Source organism: Rhagoletis pomonella, unplaced genomic scaffold, assembly GCF_013731165.1.
Source record: "Rhagoletis pomonella isolate Grant_MI unplaced genomic scaffold, Rhpom_1.0 Rhpom_scaffold_00513, whole genome shotgun sequence".
Lineage (NCBI taxonomy): Eukaryota > Metazoa > Arthropoda > Insecta > Diptera > Tephritidae > Rhagoletis > Rhagoletis pomonella.
Genome location: NW_023459067.1, coordinates 35,642 through 59,098, shown reverse-complemented (window position 1 = coordinate 59,098; position 23,457 = coordinate 35,642). Strand labels below are relative to the sequence as shown.

At 34.8% G+C, this 23,457-nt stretch overlaps 3 protein-coding genes across 4 annotated transcripts in view; 1 reads left to right on the top strand and 2 right to left on the bottom strand.

Annotated features, from left to right (window-relative positions):
• LOC118751072 overlaps positions 1–15,214 on the bottom strand; it is a gene marked incomplete at its 3' end in the record, with an annotated part of 32,471 nt that extends 17,257 nt beyond the window's left edge. The window contains 1 exon segment of the mRNA XM_036485835.1: positions 14,944–15,214. Coding sequence (XP_036341728.1) covers positions 14,944–15,153 — 210 coding nt within the window.
• A 1,284-nt stretch (positions 15,215–16,498) lies between these two features.
• LOC118751070 (nuclear export mediator factor NEMF homolog) lies at positions 16,499–20,220 on the bottom strand. Its single transcript, XM_036485833.1, is given in 7 exon segments — positions 16,499–16,937; positions 17,002–17,435; positions 17,437–18,220; positions 18,295–18,935; positions 18,937–19,206; positions 19,264–20,026; positions 20,081–20,220. Coding segments are annotated over 7 exon segments (3,147 nt in total). The 5' UTR covers positions 20,137–20,220; the 3' UTR covers positions 16,499–16,738.
• A 705-nt stretch (positions 20,221–20,925) lies between these two features.
• On the top strand, positions 20,926–23,002 carry LOC118751068 (TBC1 domain family member 13-like). Of its 2 annotated transcripts, XM_036485830.1 has the most exons (8): positions 20,926–21,084; positions 21,154–21,227; positions 21,290–21,729; positions 21,836–21,838; positions 21,926–22,124; positions 22,210–22,411; positions 22,484–22,606; positions 22,705–23,002. In XM_036485830.1, exons 1-8 carry the CDS (start codon positions 21,065–21,067, stop codon positions 22,820–22,822), a joined length of 1,179 nt encoding a protein of 392 aa, XP_036341723.1. In that variant the 5' UTR covers positions 20,926–21,064; the 3' UTR covers positions 22,823–23,002. The 2 variants fall into 2 exon arrangements, with proteins under 2 accessions (XP_036341723.1, XP_036341724.1); XM_036485831.1 differs by lacking the exon at positions 21,836–21,838 and having other exon boundaries at positions 22,705–23,001.
• Positions 23,003–23,457: the final 455 nt, after the last annotated feature.

Genomic DNA, 23,457 nt, shown 5'->3' with positions numbered 1-23,457 from the left:
TATCATCTTTCAGTTTTCTACTATAACCAATACAGGGTGCACAATAGCCTTGAAATGTGCTACTGGATCGTTGTGATACTGGCAAAAATATTGGTGATTTTTATAAAAAGTTAAGTTATCATTAACACTAAATATGCGACAAAATCGCAATGACATTTAATAAAATTGGCCTACAGCGACATCTAGCGCAGAGCTAATAAAGAAACAAACTTCAAAAATGAATTCCTCGTATCAGGAACTCTTATATGAATATTTTCTTAGAATATTTTTGAAGAACTTAACCTAATTAAACAATAAATTGTGTGCAAGGATTCGATTAAGGATATCTACCATATTTGAGCCATTAACGTAGTATTATTAACACCTAAAATTATCACTTGCATTTGATTTTACTCAATGCCGATTTAAGCTGTCGCACAGTGTAATGAGCCGAAACGACGCTATGAACTTTTAAAAGAAGCTTGATTTGAGACACACTAACAGGTCTATTCTGCACGTCAGCGCTGATTTTGTAACCGGAAAATTGTTTTTGTGTTTGTTATTCAGCAATTCAGCTATGAAGATTTGTAGAAATTCTGGCATCGTATTTATCACGGGAAAATATTTTTCGTTACCAGCCTATAAGAATTTACATACAGATGTATGTCATAAGAATAAGGCCATAAATCTATAAAAATTGACTTGAGATCGTGTGTAAATATTTGCAACATTTTATCAAAATAAATCACATTCAATGTTCAACCGAATTTAGCTTAAAAATGTACATGGATGTCAAATCAAATATGAAATGTCGCACACAATCTGTCCCCATTGCGAGTGGTATTTTTGGGGCTCATTAAATCATGGACGTGGCCTTCAATTTCTAGTAGTTTTTCGATTGACTGAAAGTGCAAATGCAAATTGTGCAAACATAATTGATTTCATTTACAAATTCATACACATGAGCGTTTATTTTTGTTCATAATTATCACAGATTGAAAAGCATCACTTTCGTGGACGATGTATTCATATGTGTAAGCAAAAATAATAATTTGTGGGAAGCACTTGCTATCGAAAGTTTTATATTCATGGCTTTGAATGGAGGAAACAAAAGTCATTTCAATTTTCAGGAGATCGTTTTACCAAAGAACACCATAGTAAATACATACACACGCATTTATTCAGAAAATGCAACTAAATATTCCGACAGAAAAAAAGTTGCCGAAGAAGAGGAGCTGAACTAGAGTCCGACCGATTAATCGGCATCGGCATCGGCTAGTATCGGCCAAAAGAATCGGCATCGGCATCGGCCGTTTTAATTTTTTTTTGCACTTCATTCCATGTTATTTTTTTTTTTACTTTTTTAATTCCTTTACATCTTAAAATATTAATGCAATCTGAGTTTTCCTGACATAAATGTGTTCTCATGTTCCGTTTTTATGATGTACGGTGGCGAGAATGTAAATAGGGAAGACACATTTTAGCAAGTTTTGGCTATTTTTCTTTTGACAAATTTTAACAAATGTTCATCAAAGTTTGAAACTGTTTAACCAGCTTTTATATTTTTGATTTCTAATTTTTTTTGTTTATTTTTTTTTTAGTATAATACTTATACTTATCTTACTTATCGTTGATTTTTGGTTCAAGCATTTTGTTCCATACAAAGTATGTTCGAATTTTTTTTTTTTGTATGGAGAAAATCAGCAACACCTTCCAAAAGTTGCCAAAAATCAAGTCCTAGCTACTTAAAATTTACACTTCGTATAATAAAAATTGAATGGGCTACAAAGCGGCATACTCAAAATGTTTCTAGAAAAAACTAATTAAAAAGCTGTCAAATTTTGCTAATTTTTGTACAGAGGTTGAAATTTTTTTCATAAAAAAGTATTAAACATTAAATAAACGAAAGGGAAGTAGCCAAAGAATGCTAAAATGTCTCTTCCATATTAAAATTTTCATCACTGAATTCCTAAATCTTTCGTGAAAACACATTTATAGTCAGAAAAAGCTGCATATTTTTACTACTATGGGTACAACTGGGAAATGTAATTTCTAATAAACTGTTTATTTTACATTGAATAAGAAAAAGACTATGGAACAAAGTATTGCAATGATATGTATAAGCGAGATACTATTTTTTAAAACATATTTACGTATTTACACAAATAAGTGAATAGCTTCTTGGATGATTATTGTTTTTGTAATGTTATTTAGTCATTTGATTTTTTGTTATTACTAAAATTTTTAAAAAGTATTTGTTCTTGAATGTATGGTAGTTTTTTTAAACAGTCGACATCGCCCAAAAATTGGAAATCGGTCGGACTCTAGGCAGGCTGAACACAGCGCTTAGGGATTATAACCCTCACTAAGTAGAATTCTCATTTCTGTGTTGCCTTTTGCAGATTAAGAGTAATCAGTGTACGCATAGTTTGAAAATTTGTAAAGTATACCATATTTCAAATTAAAATTTTTAATAAAAATACTCATTTATTCCCTAATGTTATCGAGATCAATACGAAACAAAAGTACATAGATTGATGAACATCCCTTCATTTTTGTGCATTTAATTTTCGAACATCTGGTAACATCTTTCTATTCAACATTACAGCCAATTTTATTTGTTTGCTTGTTTACTTTGTTGAAAAGAGGTATTGAAATTATTAAACGCGTTTTATATTGTTAAAAAATAACATAAAATACACTTAATGCATAAAAACTTTACGTGAAAATTGCAAAGATTGTATATCTATGCAAATATAAGTTATAAGTGCTCTTTTTGTATGAAACTCTACTAGTGAAACTGCAAAGAATTAAAAAAAAATTAGTTAAATACTATTACTGATAAAGTGAAAAGAGTGATAAATAATGTAAGTATAAACGTTTCTTAACATCCCCGTCAAGTTTCATGAAAAAATTCCGGCTAGTTTTGCTAAAACGCCCAAAAGCCAATGTAATAGAAAGCCAACGCTTAATTAATGGATTTTTTAAGAATTACACGTCTATATTTGTTAATATGCATAAATAAAAATAATTGGGGTGCTGAGATGTTTTTTATGAAAACTTTATTAGAAATGTTAAAATATAACTATTAAAAATTCATAATAATTTACCTCATTAATTTTTCTCTTTTTAACCGACTTCAAAAAAGGAGAGGTTATCAATTAATCGGATTATTTTTTTTTTTATGTATATTACCGCATAACTTTGGACCCAATTAACCGATTTCGATAATTCTATTTCGGGTGTCTCAGGAGAGGTCCCATACTAATTTGGTTTAGATCCGATCATTGGATCATGAAGAAATTAACGGTACTTCTAAATTTTTATATGAGAATTGAAGTCGGTATTGTTTTTTGTTAAAAAATTACTTGTTAATTTTAACAATAGTCTTCGAGGGTCTTCTGCAAATCGATAAATTGTTGTAGTGATGATTTGATTTTGTTTTTTTTTTTTTGCGCCCCCTTGGCCCATACCTGCGTACGGCCATGTATGTTTGTATCACAAAACTGTTACTCCCAGCCTACAGCAGCAGACAGCAAAATACCAAAGAGATTATGAGCGATAAGTATTTTTTGAATGGCTATTTCATTCATCTTATAAATAACGGTATTCGATGTATCTTAAACTGAATAACAAAGAAATGCAAATTATCTGCCGATAAAAAAAAAATTTCAACAGTAACGATGCGCGCAATTTACTTCGGAATTGGGAAATGGTGCCAAATCTACCGTAGAATAGAAAAAAAAAATATAAATAAAACTGATATTGGGAAATTGAATTTTTAATCTGAACTTGCATCGTTTTCACCCAATTGCACCGAGTGGCAAGTGGATGCCTACCCAATTTACAATAACACAGTTTTTTTTTCTTTCCGCTTGTTACTTGTTTTGCTTTCACAGTTCTTTGTTTGTTTTAATCTGCTTGCACACCGCCACTGGCTGCAGAATGCACCCCAACACTCAAAGACACAAAACAATTGGCACTTGGCCGAGGTTCTTTTGCCATTTTTTTTTTGCTTGTTTTTGCATTTTTTCTTTTTCTATATTTTTTGGTTTTTGGCCTTCATATGTTGCAGAGTTGCACAGCACAGTCAATGGTCTTAAGATCATATTACATAATATTCTCATGAAAGGAGGTAATCACCGAGCTGATTTATATGGTACTTGTGGTAGGGGTGGACGACTTATTTTATCGCCTTTTATTACCCTGGTTATGATGAGCGGCGTGTCCAGATCATTGCCGCCGACCAGACGTATGCCCCAGGGTGTATTGGGACCATCTCGTTGCAGAACTACGGTGAATTCATGTAGTTTCGGGCTCATCGCTTGCCACGTAAAGCAGCTTCCTTAAGGTGAAAATAACGTCGACGACGACGAAGCCAACTACTTTTTCAATCGAACACAAAAACAGGACACTTCGCAAAAAACTGTTTCGTCGTAAAGGCAAATATAAAAAAAAAAAAATCACAGCGCACTCGCGTTAACAGAAACGCACGGCCATCGAGGAGGCAAGTGGACTTCTAACGCTGCTCCACGGACACCGTGACGGTATGCTTTGTATCTTTCGAGGCAATGTGGATACGCAGACGGCGGCTATGTTCTGTTTGTCTAGCTGTGGCACGGCGCTCGGGCGGTTTGCAGTGTTGCAACAAGCCGATTACACTGAAAATTCGCAGACGATTTGATCGCGCTGAAAGTTGCTCAAGCACTAATTTTAAATGCGCCACAAACATCGAATCGAATTTGCGGCGGAAGCCGAAATGCTTTTTTTCCGCCTTATTTCATTCGACGTTTTTGCAATCATCATCCGTCGGCCCTCTCCCGGCTTGTCCCCTTCTTCCTAGTTGTCCTCTTGGGGCCACCACAAGTTTTCGGTGCCTTTTAGTGATGGTTCTTTATTTTTTCCGTTTTATTGATGCTTTTACGATTCGTTTGGTTTTTTTTTCAGTTACAATTTTTATTTATTTAAACTTTCCTTGTATTTGCAAAGGAATCGTTAAAGTCATAAAAACAGCCAAAATATATACCACTAACTAAGAGGAATTAAGCGCGAAACGCGAGTGGAAAACGGAAATGAATAAAAAAAAACACTAAAAAATATGTATTTATCCATGTGTGTATGTATAAGTTTTAGTTTTCCCGTAGCCATTTACCAATACCTGATTATCTTCAAAAGTAAACGATCCACGGCGAACGGAATATCCCCGTGGGTAACTAGGTAACTAGGGGCAGCCGCATGCCGAAATTATTACATTTTCGTCTATTACTTTTTCTTTGTGGCTTAACCCAGTGGAAAAATGGGGAATGCATTACCTTTTTCTACCAAGCAGAGATTAACAACTACGGTTGAACGAAAAGATGCATGGCAATGTAAGCGAGCGGATAATAGGTAGTTTTGAAGCTACAAACAAAACAAAAAGTTTGAGGGCTAACTTAAGTATATCTTTTTTCACGTTGTCTGAACAGCTGCTCTAGCCGAACTTGTTGGTCACGGGTTCAAACCAGTGCAAAGTGGGTCAGAAGACAGAAAAAGTGGTAAAAATTGTTACTTGACTAGTAAAACTTGAAAAAAATCAGAAAGATTGGCTTTTATGGTATAGCTTATTATCTAAGGTATCAACATACGTGGTACCAGGTGTACAAAAATTATGAAAAATACGAGAAGGCACATATTTTGAATTTTTCGAAGTTTTAATATCTTAAAACATATAAAAAACTCAACGGGTTTACTTTATTTTCTCCCATACTACTTGGTATTTTTTGTAGAAAGTTTCTGGTGAAAAAATCTAGGAACAGGGTTGCCAGATACATGAAAATTTATAATTTTTAAAAAATTATATATTTCAGAGTGGGTTTGCCACCTTTCTAAAAAGTTACAATAACGTTTATTAAAAAAATTTATGCTTATTTAATATTACAATATGGGTATCAAACGAAAGGTGTTTGAACAAGCTTTAACACTAACATGTTTTTGAGTACGATTACCTATTTATCAACTAAGGCTATCATTTTAATTATTTAATTTAAGCTAATAATTATAATTTCACTTCGTACCTGATTTTAAGTCCACTGAACGTGGCAACCCTACTAATACATTACTGCACATCTAGAGGCCAATCCCTTTCATTTGACATCTCATGTTTGATAATTCAACAAATGGAATTTCTAGGCACCAAAGATGATTATATTAACAAAATCTTTCGAGATTAGCGTGGTCAAAAAATCTCCACTTTTCTTTACACTATGTAAGGAAGGCTATGTCCGTTCATTTGGTATGCCATTATTTTCTCCAACAAACGGTGAATATCTTATAAATTTTAAATAGTTGGCAACCCTACTCGAAAAAATAGTACATTATTACACATCTAGAGGCTAAGTATGAAAAGACTTTGAAGGTGACGGCGCAGAACTGATACCTTCGCTTATTAAGATTGAATATAGTAAGTTTCTTAACAGTTGGAAACCCTACTGAAAAAAATAAAACATTAAATATTTAGAGGCCAATCCGTTTCATTTGACACTTAGAGGTGGCAACCCTATGGAAATTCCAAATGCAAAAGGTCACTCTCCTGTCGATACAGAATATATATAAGAGAAAATCTCGTCCAAATCCGTTCAGTAGTTTTTGAGATTCTCCTTTATACTAAGTTTGTATAGATATGACCAGAAAGAAAGGTTACTCATACGCCGTGTATCGTACATGTTCATAGACTAACATACGTTTTCTGGAAAATTTAACAATTGCATAATTACAAAAAGCGCAAAATATCCGCCGACTTTTATTAATGTAGATATGTTTCAAATGTCATAATATTTTGCTTTCGCATACTCTAGGGTATCTAGATTAAATAAGTTTATTGTTTTAAGCTTTTAAATAATATTGTTTTTTGACCACTTTTTCAGTCTTCTGGCCCATTGTGCAGTTTTGGCACCAATCGCTTGATTTTTATATCAATTAATTAATTCCATTTAATTCAATCCGATTACAGTCAATCATGACTAATTTTAATCTAATTGAATAGTTAATCGATAAAAAAAAATAATTTTTAATCATTAACCCTCAATTTTATTAAGTAGGTTTGGTGATTAATAAATTTATGCTGAAATTTTCCCGTGCACACAAGGCCAGTTAATCGGGTATGGCTAGGTCCTTCTTCCACAAAATAATAACTATAACTGGTGTTTGGTTTCAAATTCGGACAAACTATGCCACTTAATCAGATTTTCATTTTAATTGGATTAACGATTAATGATTAACATTAGCTAATCGTAATGACAATCGACGATTAACGATTAAAAAATGTAATTATTAATCGTACAGTCAATTACGATTAACTAATTTTAATCGTTAATAGCGATTAACATTTTAATCGTTAATCAGATTAACATTTTACAAACACTGATTCAAACCCTGTGGCACGGATGTTGTTGTTTTTTTTTTTGTTGAATAAATTATATGTATAGTTTTATAAAACGAGATGCGACACATTACTTTCGTATGACAACGCTGTAGACAAATGCTTGCATCTTTTCGTGCAAAGGTTATGGAAGCGGTTTATTACTTTACGCATTCCCAAACATTACCTTTTCCCGCTGGGTTAAACCACAAAGAAAGAACAATAGTCGAAAATGTAATAACAGCATCCCCGCCAGCGTAGGTCCCGCCCGCATAAGAGTTTAGAATAAGAAACATCGCAAAACATTTAATTTACAACGATATATTTATGCACTATGTACATACATATACTACATGTAGATACATGCATACACATATACGAGGGCAAACTGATACAGTTATTTGCCTTTCACATTAATTATATGTCCACCAAATTGTTGTTTTTGTCTATATTTCTCAAACCAGAAATCGAACTTCAGTACGCGTCTCTAACCACTCAGTCAAGGCAACCGCCATAAAAGGCAGCGTATTCATTCACCTCGATAACTTGTTCCCGCCATATTTCGACTTATTTAAGCCTTTCGCAGCTACTTAAAGCTTACTTAAAGCTCAGTTAGTCTAGATTTAATTTCTGTTAGTTAAAACTTAACTTACCGTAAGCCACTTAAGAACCTGTAGATTTTAGATTCTTAAATTACGGCCTTACGGAAATTAAGAGCGGTGAGAGAATCGAGGCTTGCCAGATCGTCACGTCATTGTATTTCTCAAACATAAATGAACGCAAACATATTTTTTTGCATGCATTTTTTATTTTTATTTTTTTTGATGTGACATTTTAGGCGGTAAACTGTCAAACAGCTGAAAAAGAAAATACAGAAACAAAATATTTCGCCGGTGCTGCCTTAAGTTGACGTTTTGAGTAATCATTGATGATTTCTTGCGGTAAGTAAAATTAAGTTAAGTCTTGACTAACTGAGCTTTGAGTCTTTTTTAAATAAATATTTGGCTCTTCTAGTTTTTTATTATATATTTTCGTAGAATAAACCAAATACATACATACAATATGTATATTCGAGTACGTACTTAGTTTATAGATTGCGCCGCACAATATTTGGCAGTTGAGGCATTTATCGTTCTGCCCTCGTGCAAGCGTAAGTATGTATGTATGTATGGAAAACGTCGTTAAATTTTTGATTTGCAGAAATAAAACAACGAACAAATTTACCACATATGTACATACATACGTAGTTTTACGAGTTCATACATACATACATACATATATATATATATATATATTTTTTCGAAATGAAAAGTGTTTATTAAATTGGCCGCCATGTCCAACTACAAGACATTTATGTAAATAAATTGTAGCAAGAGAGTGAAATGTTGCAAGTGAAACGTAATTCAAGGTCGTCTTTATAATATCCTATTGAACAAAGTTAACGCAATACTGAATATTTATTCAAAATTCCAATTAAATTTTTAAACCAGATGTTTAGCGCCAGAGCGCACTGTCCGACAAATCGAACTAAACGAAGTAACGCAATTGAGGATATTTTTAAATGCCACTCGTACATACATGAAATAATCGCTTTTGTGCATATGGCATAGCATTTTATATCAATCTCTATGATGAGTTGAGTTACGCAAAACAAAAAATATATGTATTTAAAAAAGGCCGCGCAGGAACGCAATAAACCAAAATCAGAATGTACCAAGAGCTGTGTAAAGCACTCAAAATTCTTGTTTTGAAATATGTACATATATTTGATGTTGATTACATTATTGTCACTGTTGTTTCTTCTACTGAAAAAACAAGTGCAGGGGGGTATCAAATCATGAGTCCAGCACTGTGCTATGGTATGCTCCTCAATGTTAGTACGTATGTATGTACCACATACTATACATAGGAACATTATTCTGTTACAAAAACTATAACTAAATTATAGGACAATATTAAGTACAAGCTATAAACAAAATATAAAATATCTACATAAGTATGAATGTATGTAATTTATATTAGAGCACTGCATGATTACATGATAATAACAACTAATAATAGACTGGCGTTTACACATTTTTAATGGTTGGCCGAGCATCTCCTCTGGTTTGTGGCGTGCTTCTTGACGTAGACATCCACCGCTTTACGCCGACGTCGAACAGCGATTTTATTTTTATGGGAAGCTGTTTTTCATGGCAGAAATACACTAGAGAGTTTACGATTGTCTGCCGAGGGGCGACCGCTATTGGAAAAACCTTTGTTATTTTTGTTTTATTATTTGATGTTGATCGGAACCCAGGCCTATTGAATGGTAGTGCGCACTGCTAACTACTAGTAAACATATAATGCCACGATGTCGACGCTTACATGGCTACTCTTTCACAATTTCGACATGCGACTTTGGCATGGAGGTAGTCATCAGAGCAGCAAGTTCCAATTTAATCGTAAGACACATCGGAAGGTCTAAGCGAAAAAAACTAAATAAATAAGTCATATATCTAACGTATTTATGGGCCAATTTGTCTGCTTTTTACAATATACACTGTTATATGTAGGCGGAAACATTTGTGAGAAAAATGATCTCGTCAGGTGGCGCCAGGGTCGAAATATTTCAAAAAACCGTATTTATGGCCGGATTTGGTGCAAAATTAGCGTATGTAGTTGAAACATAATAAGTCATAGATTTCCAAAAACTGTACCTCGAATTGGCGCTGAAGTAAAAATATAAAGTATATTCGACATAACATTCATGTTTTATTTGCGTCAAAAAATCGTTTAAAAGCAATCTTAACAAAAATATCACGATGGAAAAAAACTGCTGTGCGACAGTGATTAAAATTAAATTTAAAGAAAGTATAAATAATTTGTGGGTAAAATCCAAACCATTTATAAGAAACATCAATCCACAACATTCTTAAACTAGTCACATTGAAATATTTTCTCAGGTTTCGCTGAAATCGACATTTGAATTGTTGGCCACGAAAAACACTTCTGTTTTTGTTTCGCGCGAATGCCCCTTGGTTTTTTGTAATTATCTTGCAAACGGAAAATTGGTCAAAATCAACTTTAGCACCAATTATAGGGATAATTAAGAACTATAAGTTAAGCCTTTTGTCAAAATAAAAAAGGTTTTAGATTACGTTTTTTTTTTTTCAGTTTGAATGTGTACAATGGGTCACGCTCGACATAATGGAAATACCCATATGTAACGTAATCGTACAGTGCTCTGGCATGTATGTATGTATGTACAACAGAGCGTATACTTTACGTATGCACTTGAACGAACTAACTATATACATACATATGTAGATATATGCGCATAAGAATGCATTTACGTCTTTGATTTGGTATTTGGTCAAATGTAAGACATCGCTACGACGAATTTTCATTCCATTTCGATGGCAATAAAATTTGTTTTATTTATACATATTTCTATAGCACTGGACTAACAAGAATGCAGCTGGGATTACGACTAAGAAAAAAATCCATCTATAAATAAATATATAAACTAAATCAAGCACGAAACGACAAGATAATAGTGTCAATTGCCGTAAAGAACATTCAATTTGCGTGTATGTATGTACATTAGTGTGGTCCAAAAATGCATGTGAGAAAGTAATGTCGGAATTTGTATGCTCTCACCCCCTAGGATTGTTCTATACCGAAAAATATATACCCCTATTTTTTATTTTAAAATTAAAAAAATATTTAGAGGTCGCTCAAAGGTGTCCATGCATTTTATATGGGGAAAAAACAACTTTTCGTAGAAGTGGTATAGAATTCTTGGAAATCAATATTTTTCAATCGGAAAACTCCGTTTTTCTTCAGGAGATTCCAATAATAACACCCAATTAGTAATTAACCGTTTTTGCATAGTAACAATATTTTATAGCTTCGCCAAAACCCCCAGAAATTGCCAGAAAATTAAATGGGTAATAAATAAAAAATATTTAATATTAAAAAATGGTTAAATAAACAATTGGGTGTTGTTATGGGAAGTCTCCTAAAGAGAACTATAGTTTTTCAAGAATTCTATACCATTTCTACAAAAAGTTGTTTTTTCTCATATAAAATACATGGAGAACTTTGAGCGTTTTGAGGGACCACGAAATATTTTTTTTGATTTCAAAATAAAAAAAAATGAGGGTATTTTTTTTATAGAGCAATGCAAGGGTGGTGAGAGCATTGAAATACCGACTTTACTTATTTTGGACCACCCTAACGTACATACATATGTAAGTATACGCATGTGTATTTCCTTTGATTTCTAAATGCCTCTGCATTCTAGTGATCGGTGCATCGAACGACCCAAATCTTCTCGAATTCACAGCAACTGACTAACACCCGATTTTTTACACTCATTTAAATTACACTCTAAGTAATCCCATGAATCACATATGTATTTAAATACATACATATATATGTATTTGTGTTTGTGCACAGGTGGGTATATAGTTGTTTTGTGAGAACTTCGAAGTTAAATGCAACGGATATGCAGTTGTTGTTTCTTAATTTATGAAAACAACGAAAAATTTCGGTGCATCCTTGTCTTATCAGAAATAAAATTAAAAACCAAATAGATTGCTACGTAGCAACTTTACACCTGAAATGCTACTTAACATGAGCTCCTCTATTATATGTAAATGTGAAAGTTTGTATGTTTGAATGTTTGGGGTTACATCACGACTGAACGGATTTCCATAGATTTTCGGACACAGATGGTTTATGACCTAGATTGGAAAATAGGCTACTTTTAAGAGTTGCCACCTGTTAAAAAATGTAAATTAAATTAATAAGTTCATAAAATATGACAGACAGGTGTCAAGGGTAACAAATTTGTGATGTTACTATAAAGATACTGTTTCAGGGAAAACAGTGTGGAAAAAATTTCCAAAATTAATGTTTGTCCCGTATTCGGCTCTCATAAATATGGTCACCGTAACCATAGGTATACTTGTACATACATATGTATGAAGTTAAGACCAAGTGTAAGCTCCAGCCTACCGAAAATGAGGTCTTCAGCATTAAGCCGAGATTTTGATGGTTAATTAAAAATTCTGAGTATGCTGTTGTAATCCACATACTCGACTAGGCTAACTACTCGCTCAAACCTTAAAAAGTTTATTAAAATCGTTCTAATTTCACTTTGATCGCGTTGATTTTAAATAGTTTTTTTGTTTTCTTTCATAGAAAAAAATTGTCCATCATACAAACATACTTTGTATGGAAATAAATCTGTGGAAAATTGCTAAAAATCAACTTAAAACTTAAAAGTTTTTCCTAGAAATTCTTATTAAAAAATTTGCAATTTAGATAAAACTGTGGAAAATATTCATAATTTTTGCACAAAGTTTAAAAATTGGGTTTACATGGTTACAAAAAAAAAATAATAAACATTAAATAATGAAAAGCAAAATAGCCAATACTTAATAAAATGTCGTGTCCCTATTTTTTCCACCACTTTACTTGTGGATATTTAAATTTGATCTCAAGAACAAAGCCTTTAAGTTTTATATTATGGATTTGTTATATTTTTGTAACAATTATATATGTACCTACTTTAGCATTAAGAAATTGAACCACTTGAACCGAACCGAACCGAACCGCGGTTCGGGGATACCCGTGAACCGGTTCTTGTACCGGCACACAAGCTTTTTCTAGGTGGTTCGAACCACTGAACCGAAGCGCACCGATTTTTGGAGTGGTTTATCGAATTCTCTTTATACCTTAAACACTTTAGTGAACACACTCATATGCAATTATGTACATTTTAGCTCTGATCCAGTACTCCATGAACTTACAGGATTTTACACGAACTTGCAGGAAGTTTCAGGAAAAATGTTCCCGTACTCCAAAATCCTGTAAATGAGAGCGACTTTTGGAGAGTTGTGTAGAGAATGAAGTTGCAAGATTTTACCCGAACTTTTTCTTCTGGTAAAATCGTGAAAAGTGTCAAGCAATCACTGGTTGACGTTTTTACAGGAAAAATGGTTATTTTGTTACCGTACTTTTTGTTGTTACTCTCTTTTTACTCTCACTTCAGAGAGGAATTTTGCTGTTTGAAAGTTTTACAGGATTTTTCACGAAAAGTATTGGATCAGAGCTTTTTATGTAGAGTCTTTATCGAACTCCTTGGCGTTGGTCTATTATAAACAACCGTTATGTAAACAAAGTACTACTATTTATTACACTAGTGAGCTCGGTTATTCAAAAAGTTTATTTTTCTTGTGTGTTATTTGATTCTCTAAGTAATACATGTGTTGTATGCGCATTAGGGTGGCCCAGAAGTGGTTTTTTTTTGCAAGTAGATTTATATGCCATTTTACACATTTTTTTTTTATCTTGCATACATAATTACAGCGGATTTCTACCCTAGCAACAACTCTCTTTTTCCGCCAGTAGTGTGACGAATAATTTGTATCGACTAATAAATAAATAAACTGCGGTTACAAAATAAAAAGCGGTTCAAAGAACTGCGTCTACTTAGTTTGCTGCAGATGGACACGGGCCGCCTCTAAGCCGCTCACTAAATCCGAAGGCGATATTCTGAGGGGGGAGTCAATAATTCTGGGCTCGAATCGTAACAGTCGTGAACTAGCAACTCGTCACGTAAATATTCGTATTTCTGATTATAACAGTCGTGAACGTACTACTCGCCTCGTATAACAGGATCATAACCCTTACTACGGTTAAGTGGCTCATGTCTCTAGTCCTTCTCTAATTCATATGAAATCCTTACTATTTACTTTAGCAATCCTTGCTACTTACTTTGGTAAGGATTGGCCATGGATTACACAACGATTAGAGACATGAGCCACTTAACAGTAGTAAGGGCAATCGTTTGTTGAATTTTGAATTGCGTCTTTATTGACGAGGACCAGCGATATGTATATATTTGGGTAGTACTCCATAATCAAAAACTTACAGCCCTATTGCGAGTGTTGACTAGTAGCAGATAAACGACTATTACTCAATTATCGATTATACATGGTATTTTCAATGTCGTTTCCTCCTTCAATAAGTAAGTGTGAATGGTGTTTAGTCGCTCATCCTTCTAAAAACAAAAAGCTGTAGAGGGTTGAGCGACTAAAAGCTATTCACAGTCGCCTATTGAACGATAAATCGACATTCCCAATACCATGGAAAAGCGATAATCGATATTTTGCTTATAATATTTTGAACAAAAGGAGAGTATAAAAACCCCGTATATTCTTGGGCACCCTAATGTACATATCGTCACCTGAAATGCAAAAGGACGTAACAAAACATCGCAACTGATATGGAAAAAGTCATGACTAATATTTTTTTTCAGAAAATGATGTGGAGAGTTGTAATTCGATGAAATTCATCATATAAATCTAAAAGTGAATTTCGAATTTTTTATTACTTATGACTTTTTGCATTTCAGCGATGAAGTTTGTTACGTCTTTTTGCATTTCGGGTGACGATATGAATTGTTTTGTCGACCCTTAAAACTTAAGTCACTGATTGACTTATGGGGTAAACACACATACATATGTATATATGTATGCATTACTAAAGTGTTGAGCCTCTCTTTTATAACTCACCTCGGGCGAAGCTGGTGGTGATAACGGCGTTGAGTTCACCTCAGCTGGATCATCTATGAAGTGTACGTGCTTTTTGGTACTATTACGGCGACTGGTACTTGTGATAAGCGAACTTTTCCTGCGACCACCGACATAGCGATCGAAAATTTCGCCGTCTTTTATATAGTCCGGCACGCGCCAAAATGCAGGACGTTGATACGATGTGCTCATTTTGCCAACGACTGGCCAAAGAATCGACCGGACGGACGACTCACCTTCAATTCGACCGACACAGAGGCAACGAAATGAAATTTTATAAACAAATTTTAGACGTTTTCGCAGAGAGTGAGCGAACTCCAAGAAATTAATAATTGAGAAATTGGAAAAGATCGCGCAAAAGCAAAAGAAAATCATTACAACTATGTATGTTAATATGTATGTATGTATATATATATTATAAATTTAAGTATATACATATGTACTTAGCAAATGGTTTATGTATATATGTACATACTTAAATATGTATTCATGCGTATGTTTGTACATCCATCCATGAAACTGAAAAAAATCGCATTTTTTTTTTGTTGTGAATATACATACATACGCAAACATACATAAGATGCATACATACTCAGCCATATAAAAGTATGTACATATATGTATGTATGTATGTACATATCGTTGCCTTAATGTTAAAAGGCCCTAACTCATTTTCTTTTGAAATCCAGCTTTGTAGAAAAGTAGGCAGGTTATTGACTAACCATCTAATAAAATTTAAAAATAACTACCGCAGTAATAAACTAGATCCAGCCGTCAATAAAAAACAGCAGGTTTTAAATATAATTCGCAACTAAAGAACTTTACTTTTTATAAAATTAAAAAATTACTATGCGATGGGGCTTTTCTATATTAAGGTAAGGTATCTACATAAATATGTACATATATTCATACTTAAATGTGGTGTGTTGCTCTTACGATCTAGAAGTTGGTGAGTGGGCGGAATCCACATTTAGAACCAATTGATTTCTTCGTTTCAACAATAGTATTCTAAAAAAACGACAATTAACCATAAACCATCTGTTCATTTCACTTCATCATGGTAAATCGTTCATCCGATGATTAAGGCATTTCAAGTGAAAGACTGCACTTGCTGCCCTCGCAATACCGTCATCTGCACTTGTGCCTTCAAAATTTCGTACAATTTTTTTCCACCTTGCCAGTGGCTTTTGCTACACTACTTAAAAATAAAAATTCATAATTCTGCGATCTGATGTTTAAAGGATGTTGAACCCTAACTGATGAAAATTAATGAAATGGCTAAAATATTTCTGCTCCATATTGCATTTTGAAAGTAAAAGGTCTTTAGCGCCGCCGCGGTAGTGAATGGAAAATGTGGCATTTCTCTCCGCCCCTCTCTTGCCCCAAAATTTTAATATCGAGATATAATTGTCAAACCGAGCTACGAGGCATTTTAAGATTAGGACGAAGACACTATTGATGCTGTTCTTTCCAGCATAATACGTATGTGTGTATGTACATATATAAATTATACGGTATGAAAAGAAACAGAAACAAATAAAGAGAAAATATCGCACGCGTAATTTATTTATTATTTAGGGGTTAAATACATGGACCCACTAGCAGGTAAATAAAACAGTATACTAGAATTCAAAATTCATATTTCTTACAATCAGCAACAATTTAATATCATCACTTCACATTTTTTTTTTTTTTTTTTTCATTGTATAGGTAATGCACACAGACGTAATCGCGAAGGCTCCAAGATTATTTGGAAGCCATCGCTTGAAATCCATTTTTACTTCTTGAACTTTTGCAGCTGGGGTGCCGAAAGCTTCACCTTTCCTGGTATATTTCTAGCCAGCGCTTCTTCTTTGATGCTCTTGAGTAAATCCCTCTCTCGTGGACCGCAGCTTTTGTCCTTGGAAAACATGGTTAGCGCTGTCTTGGCAGCACGCCCACGCTTACCAGTGCCTGGCGTCAACTTAACACGAAACCTTAAAAACGTAAAATCAGTAATGAAAAATGTGTAACTCGCATAGTAAATTCAAGTTGTATTACTTGTAATTTTGCAGTGCCTGGTAAGGCGCTACAACGGGTATAACGAACAATAGTTCATCGCCTTCCAGTGGCTGTCCAGTAAGTGAATCTAACATGGCCACATCAGCACCAGATAGCATATCATCACCTTCATCCATATCACCGCCCAACTGGAACGGCTCCTCTTTCCTCTCATAATTCTTCTTTTCTTTGTGAGAAACTTGCGTTTTTATTTCCTCCTCTATCTTCTTATCGGCTGCACTTATTTTATCCTTGCCCGCTGACTTCAAGATCATCATGCGCAGCTCACGCTCTTCATCATCCTGGTCCTTGTATTTAGTTTTCATCTTCTTAAGCTTACCCCGCTGTCCGCGCTTTATTTGCGAAGCATTCTTTTCTTCTTTTTCAGCCGCATTTTGTTGCTGTTGCCTTAATTCCTGCTGCGTTTTTTTTCTCTTTCTCCTCTTTCCTTTTCTTGGCATTTTGCTGCTGCTTTTTCCGGGCCGGTGCAGCTGGTATAATGGTTGCTTCTTCGTCCTCATTTATTTCTACTTTGACTGAAGTTGCAAGCTTTTGGTGTACTACGTTAGGAGATGTGTCTGTCAGTGAGTCACTTCGTATGGTAATCCGCCCTGTATCGTGTTCAATTTTTACTTGCGTATCTGGGAAGTTAGTTAAGTTGTCCGCGTCATCCAACTCTTCATTCTCTTCATTTACTTTCTCCAGTTGTTGGATGCTCGGCCCCTGCTTGGCGGTTTCTTCTGCCTCGGCATCTTCATCTAGAGGGTCATCACCTTCTAGATCTATTTCCACATCGCCTTTTATTCCCAACTGATTCATTCGTTGTTCTTGCTCTTCCAATTCCTGCTGCTCTTCCTCAAAGGTGCGCAGCTTTCGCTCACCACGATGCCTTTCTACAAAACTATCTTCTAACTTGAATAGTAAGCTCAAGCCCATTATCAAGTGGCACGATGGTAAGAAGTTCTTTTTGCCGCGTATCATGAAACTACCCGTACCCAGGTATTCACCGGAAGGTGCTGTCTTGGTGACTTGATCGCTGCGCACCCAGTACGCATTTGTCACAACTTTGGCATCCCAAGCCACACTGTATGATATAGCCATGGTGCCTGCTTCTAGTAATGTCTTGGGTGGTATCTCTCCTGCGCTGGGGTTTCGTATAACCACACTCGAAGCTCCTTGAATTTCAGCATGTACATAGATGTCGGATGCTCGCATGTAACTGAAATCGGAATATGGAATACACATTTTAACAAACTCAGACGAATATTTATTAAAATAAAAATATATATTTACCGTTTCACAATCAATTCATTTTGTTGTGCGTCTCTACCGCCAATAACTAAGTAATTTTCAGAACTAATAAACCAATAAAACTTTTCGAACCAATATACTTTTCTGGCTTTTGATATCGTCGATATTATACGAACTTCTTTCAACGTTTGCTGCGTCTTCCTTTCAGCTGATTTTAAGGCTTTTTGTGACGCGTCAATAGTTTTTTGCTCCTTTTTCGCTGCGTAGCGCTTCAAGTCGTAATATTTTCGAGCATTAGCCCAAGCGGATAGTGCCAAATCTACATCTACAATTAGTGTTGGCAAACCATCGGAATCATCGTTATTAGTTTCGCAATCATCAGAATCTTCCTCAAAGTTTTTATATGGATCTGAGAGCCGTAAAGATATATGATTAGTTTCCAATTTCAGTTGCTTAATCACACCAGCCACAGGATCGTCATCAGCCTGAGCTTCCTTAACAACTTTATCTATATCGGACCATGACATTTGCGATGCAATTAATGACTGAACAGCTGATATTGCGTGGTCAACTAATTGTTGATTACATGTAATCAACTCAGCCTTCTGTTTATCCACTTCCTGCGACTTTGTAAGGTTTTCAAGACGTTTGGCATGATCTTTTTTAACATTTGAAAGTTTTTTTTAAAGCGTCGCGCTCCTGCTGTAATGTTTTCAAGTCTATTTTCTGCCCCTCCATCGTAGAGTAAAACTCATCCACAGCTAACATGAAAGTGTCAAACTCAGATACTGGTTGACCTTCAAACTGTACGAACAAAAACGGATGATATTCAATATTTTGGTAAAAGGCCTCTTTCGATTCGCTACCGTCAGTTGCAGGTTTCTCTTCACGTTTTTGAATAATATAACCCTTTGGGACAGAAGAGCGTCCTTGTACAAAAATCTCGTTGGCTTCCTAAAAAGAAGTTAGTTTAAACATTGGTTTATGTGCAAAACATGTTCGAAAAGTTACTTGAATTGCTTGCATAAGAGTAGGTAAATCAGTCTCTATATTGAAATTTCGTGTATTTATTGGATTCCCTCCTCTTTTCTTTTGCTTCTTTGATTTTTTGCCGGCCTTGCTTTCACCTTGCTGATTCTCTATTTCGGCGGGGACATTATCCTCTTTTTTCTCACCTTCAGATGGACTCTCCTTCTTCTCAAGCACACAATTTTCCAGTTTGTATTTATGCAGCACATGATCGATGACAGCCGGTCCAAAATCTACTTTTGGCATCAGCAAACGTCTTAAATTCTCGCCCGGGTTTGCGCTAGAAATTAAGTTACGAATATCTTTTTCGGATAAATCGTTAGCTTGTTCCTTCGCTCGATTTGATGGATATTTTTCACGAACAGCAAATCGTACTTCTTCACCTTCATAGTGAGGCCTCAATATATACAAAATTGTCAGCTCATGGTCGGTGAGGATGATGTTACCACGATCGTATAATTCGACTATAACGTGATACGCTGCTTCACCGGTACCAAATTGCAAATCAATTATGCGATCCATGCCAAGTTGTTGCAACTTTTCTAAACGTTTGTTCTTGAGATGCTTTCTCAGCTTCATGCTGAAGCCTGAGGGCGCCATGTTTTTGGGCCATTCGAAGACAGTTGTATGGAAGCGAATACCAGACTCAATTAAAAGCACCGTTTTTGCTTCCCCTCCTTGGAATCGAATCAAATAGGTTTTGTTGTCAATGTCATATATTTGATTTACACGATGTCCGACCAAACTACAATTTTTCAATTATTTTTATAATGTTACACTACCTTATTTAAAAACTTACCGCTGCAATTCCGAGACACCACAAACGATGTCGTAAGTGTTAAAGCGTGTTTTCATTATTCCAATGTTTTTATTTTACGATAAAATTAATTTTTGACTCGAAAAAAACATCTAAAATCCTTGCAAACTGCAGCAGCTGACACGCAGTTAGATAGCGATGGGTTGAATTATCGGTACCCAATACTTGAAAAAAATTTCGGTACCCAATTCTTCCTTTTCGGTACCCGATACCGAATCGATACATCAAATTTTCGCCAAAATACGTATACAGAAGAAATGAAATAAGATCGTGAAAATTTATTAAGCTTTAGACAAACCGCCATTCCGATTTTTTATGGCATAACTGCCATATAACCTATACGGAAAATGTATAATATACATATATATATATATTATGTATACAATTATAATTTTACTCGGCATTAAAGCCCCTATGAGTCCACACATTCGCTATTTCTAGGCGAGGATCCCCTGAATTGCTTCTAAGCGAAGCGCACATTAGAGGTTTGACACCCCCTAAACCGCCTTCCAAAGCTTTGCACATACACACACGAACCCACACACAGTGCCTTGCTACGGGAGCTGATTTTGTCAAGAGGGAGCGAGAAAACTGTTGTCTGAGCAAACCTTTTATTATTGAATCATGCAACATATACACAACCAAAATCAATTAAAACTAAAGTATCAATTTTTCAAATACAATATTCGGTTTGCTCTAAAAACCTTAAAATTTGTTTTTCCTTTCTTAAAAAAAGTATTGGGAGATTTTTGGTTGCATTTTAGGGCCAGCTTAGTAGAAAATTTTTTTTTCCGCGGCAACACTAACTCTCATAATCAGCTGTTAAGAAGAAGCAGGCGCAATAAACTTGAAAATAATTTGATTCCCCCGTTTATTGAGATAAACAAAGCCTCCCCCAATAGGAAAAATATATGTATGTAAGTGAAAGTGTAAAAGTTTGTTAATGAAATCGTCAGCAATAATTTAATGTCGATGTTTAAAGCACGGTAGGTAGTAACCTATTTAACAGACTAAAACATAACTACTTATATTCGGTATTACTCATTCTTTAAAAGCGTTAAGGAGTTTGAGGAAGCGCTAGACGAGGACGAAATTGATATTGATTCACTTCGTAAGCTTTGTTTTCATGGTAATAGAAAATTCTTAATTAAAATGCAGTCCAATAAACCCAAATTTGTGTTTACTTTCAAGGCATCCCAGACGTAGGTAGCTTCAGAGCAATATGTTGGAAATTCCTTCTTGGTTACCTTGGATCCCAGCCGGCTACTTGGACGGAAACTCTTAGCAAGAAACGCACATTGTATCGACAATTCATAGAAGAACTAGTTCTCCCGCCGGGATTAAATTGTGATTCTAACGACAATGAAAATAATTCTGGGCTTAGTGATCATCCATTAAGTGAAGGGCCAGAAAGTGCTTGGAATACATTCTTCCAAGACAATGAATTCTTGCTACAAATTGACAAAGATGTTCGGCGCTTGTGTCCAGACATATCATTCTTTCAACAGGCAACTGAATATCCTTGCGACATAGTGGTACACAGCAAAGGAGAAAGAAGACTGCACCAACGGGTAGTGCCCACTGTGTTGAGCTCAGCAAATGTAGAACGCAAAGGGTTAGGAATGACAAAGGTAAGTTGTGTCATCTAACTTGACCAAGTTTAAGATATCTTAATATAAAAACTGGTATGTTCATATACATACTTATGTTTTCTTCTTTCAATGCGTGCTGAAGTAGCAGGTAAACTGCAATCAGTCAATTGTAGTATCTATTCATATAGCCCTAACATTAGTCAATTTGTATACGTACATATATATATATATATAGATAAATCTCATAACGAAGCGTTCCAATGAAAACTACGCGGCAATGGAAGAAGGACAAGAAGCACACTGGGAAGTAGTGCAACGCATACTCTTCCTTTATGCTAAGTTAAACCCCGGGCAAGGATATGTTCAAGGCATGAATGAGATTGTAGGTCCAATATATTATATTATGGCCTCTGATCCCGATCTGGAATACAGAAGTATGTTAAATTTGTTTTTCAACTTTTATAAACTAAGCAAATATATGCATACATATATATGTATTATGTTTGTATTAATACCTAGAACACGCGGAGGCTGACTGCTTTTTCTGCTTCACCGCATTAATGAGCGAAATTCGTGACTTTTTCATTAAAACACTCGATGATTCGGAAGGTGGTATTAAATTTATGATGGCGAAATTGGCTAAGATGTTGAAAGATAAAGATCCTGAAGTGTATTTTAAATTAAAAGAGCAAGAACTACATCCGCAATACTACAGTTTTAGGTAAAATAGTACACTTAATTTAAATAATGATAACAATTATGTATTTTACATATATTTTACAACATATTTTAGGTGGATAACTCTACTGCTATCACAAGAGTTCCCACTTCCAGACGTGGTTCGCATATGGGATTCTGTTTTTGCAGATGAGCACCGATTCGAATTTTTGATAAGAATATGCTGTGCAATGATTTTGTAAGTTCTAAACCCTTTGACTTGACTTGTCTAATTTTAAATGCATACTCCCCTAACCACTTCATCATAAAAATTACATTTTGTATTTCCCATTTCAGAATTCAAAGAGAAGTAATTCTCCAGAACGACTTTGCATCAAACGTTAAACTGCTACAAAACTATCCACCTATTGATATTAATGTAGTCCTGTCGCATGCGGTTTCGTTGCAAGGATAGCCGTTTCCATTAATTCTTCAAATAAGAATGTACACCCCAGCCAATTTTTATACTCTCTTATAAAGATCAATATTTAGAGTTAATACAAAAATTAATTTTTTTATCCTCTAAGTATTAATTAAAATTTTTTTTACGCAAGTAAACAAAAGTATTGTCTTTTGTATGTATCTGCAAACATATTCGAATATGTAATTTGCTCGAAATGTTCTATCTTCTAATAAAATATTTGTATTGCATATTCCAAAAATGCTCTAGTTATTTTGGGCTATTCTGGATGGCTGTTCGCCCCACATAGACCAATAGGTCCCTAGTGATGCTAGATGGTGATAGAGGTTCAGTTAAGTATATTCGAAGTATACATCATTTAGGATGTCAACGCTTTTTGAGCGTATGAGCGTATAGCCGTAATCGCTGCTTGACTATCTACGTATATGTTAAATTTAGAGTTATTTTCAGCCATTCAGTAGGCTTGCTCAGCGGCTTTTCTCAGTGCGAAAACCTCTGCTTGAAATATACTGCAGTGATCCGGCAGCTTGATGGCCGGCGAACATTAAGTTCTGAACAGTACACTCCCGCTCCTACTCCCATATTCATTTTTTAGCCGTCTGTGAAGATGTTGAATGTCTTCCGGCTAG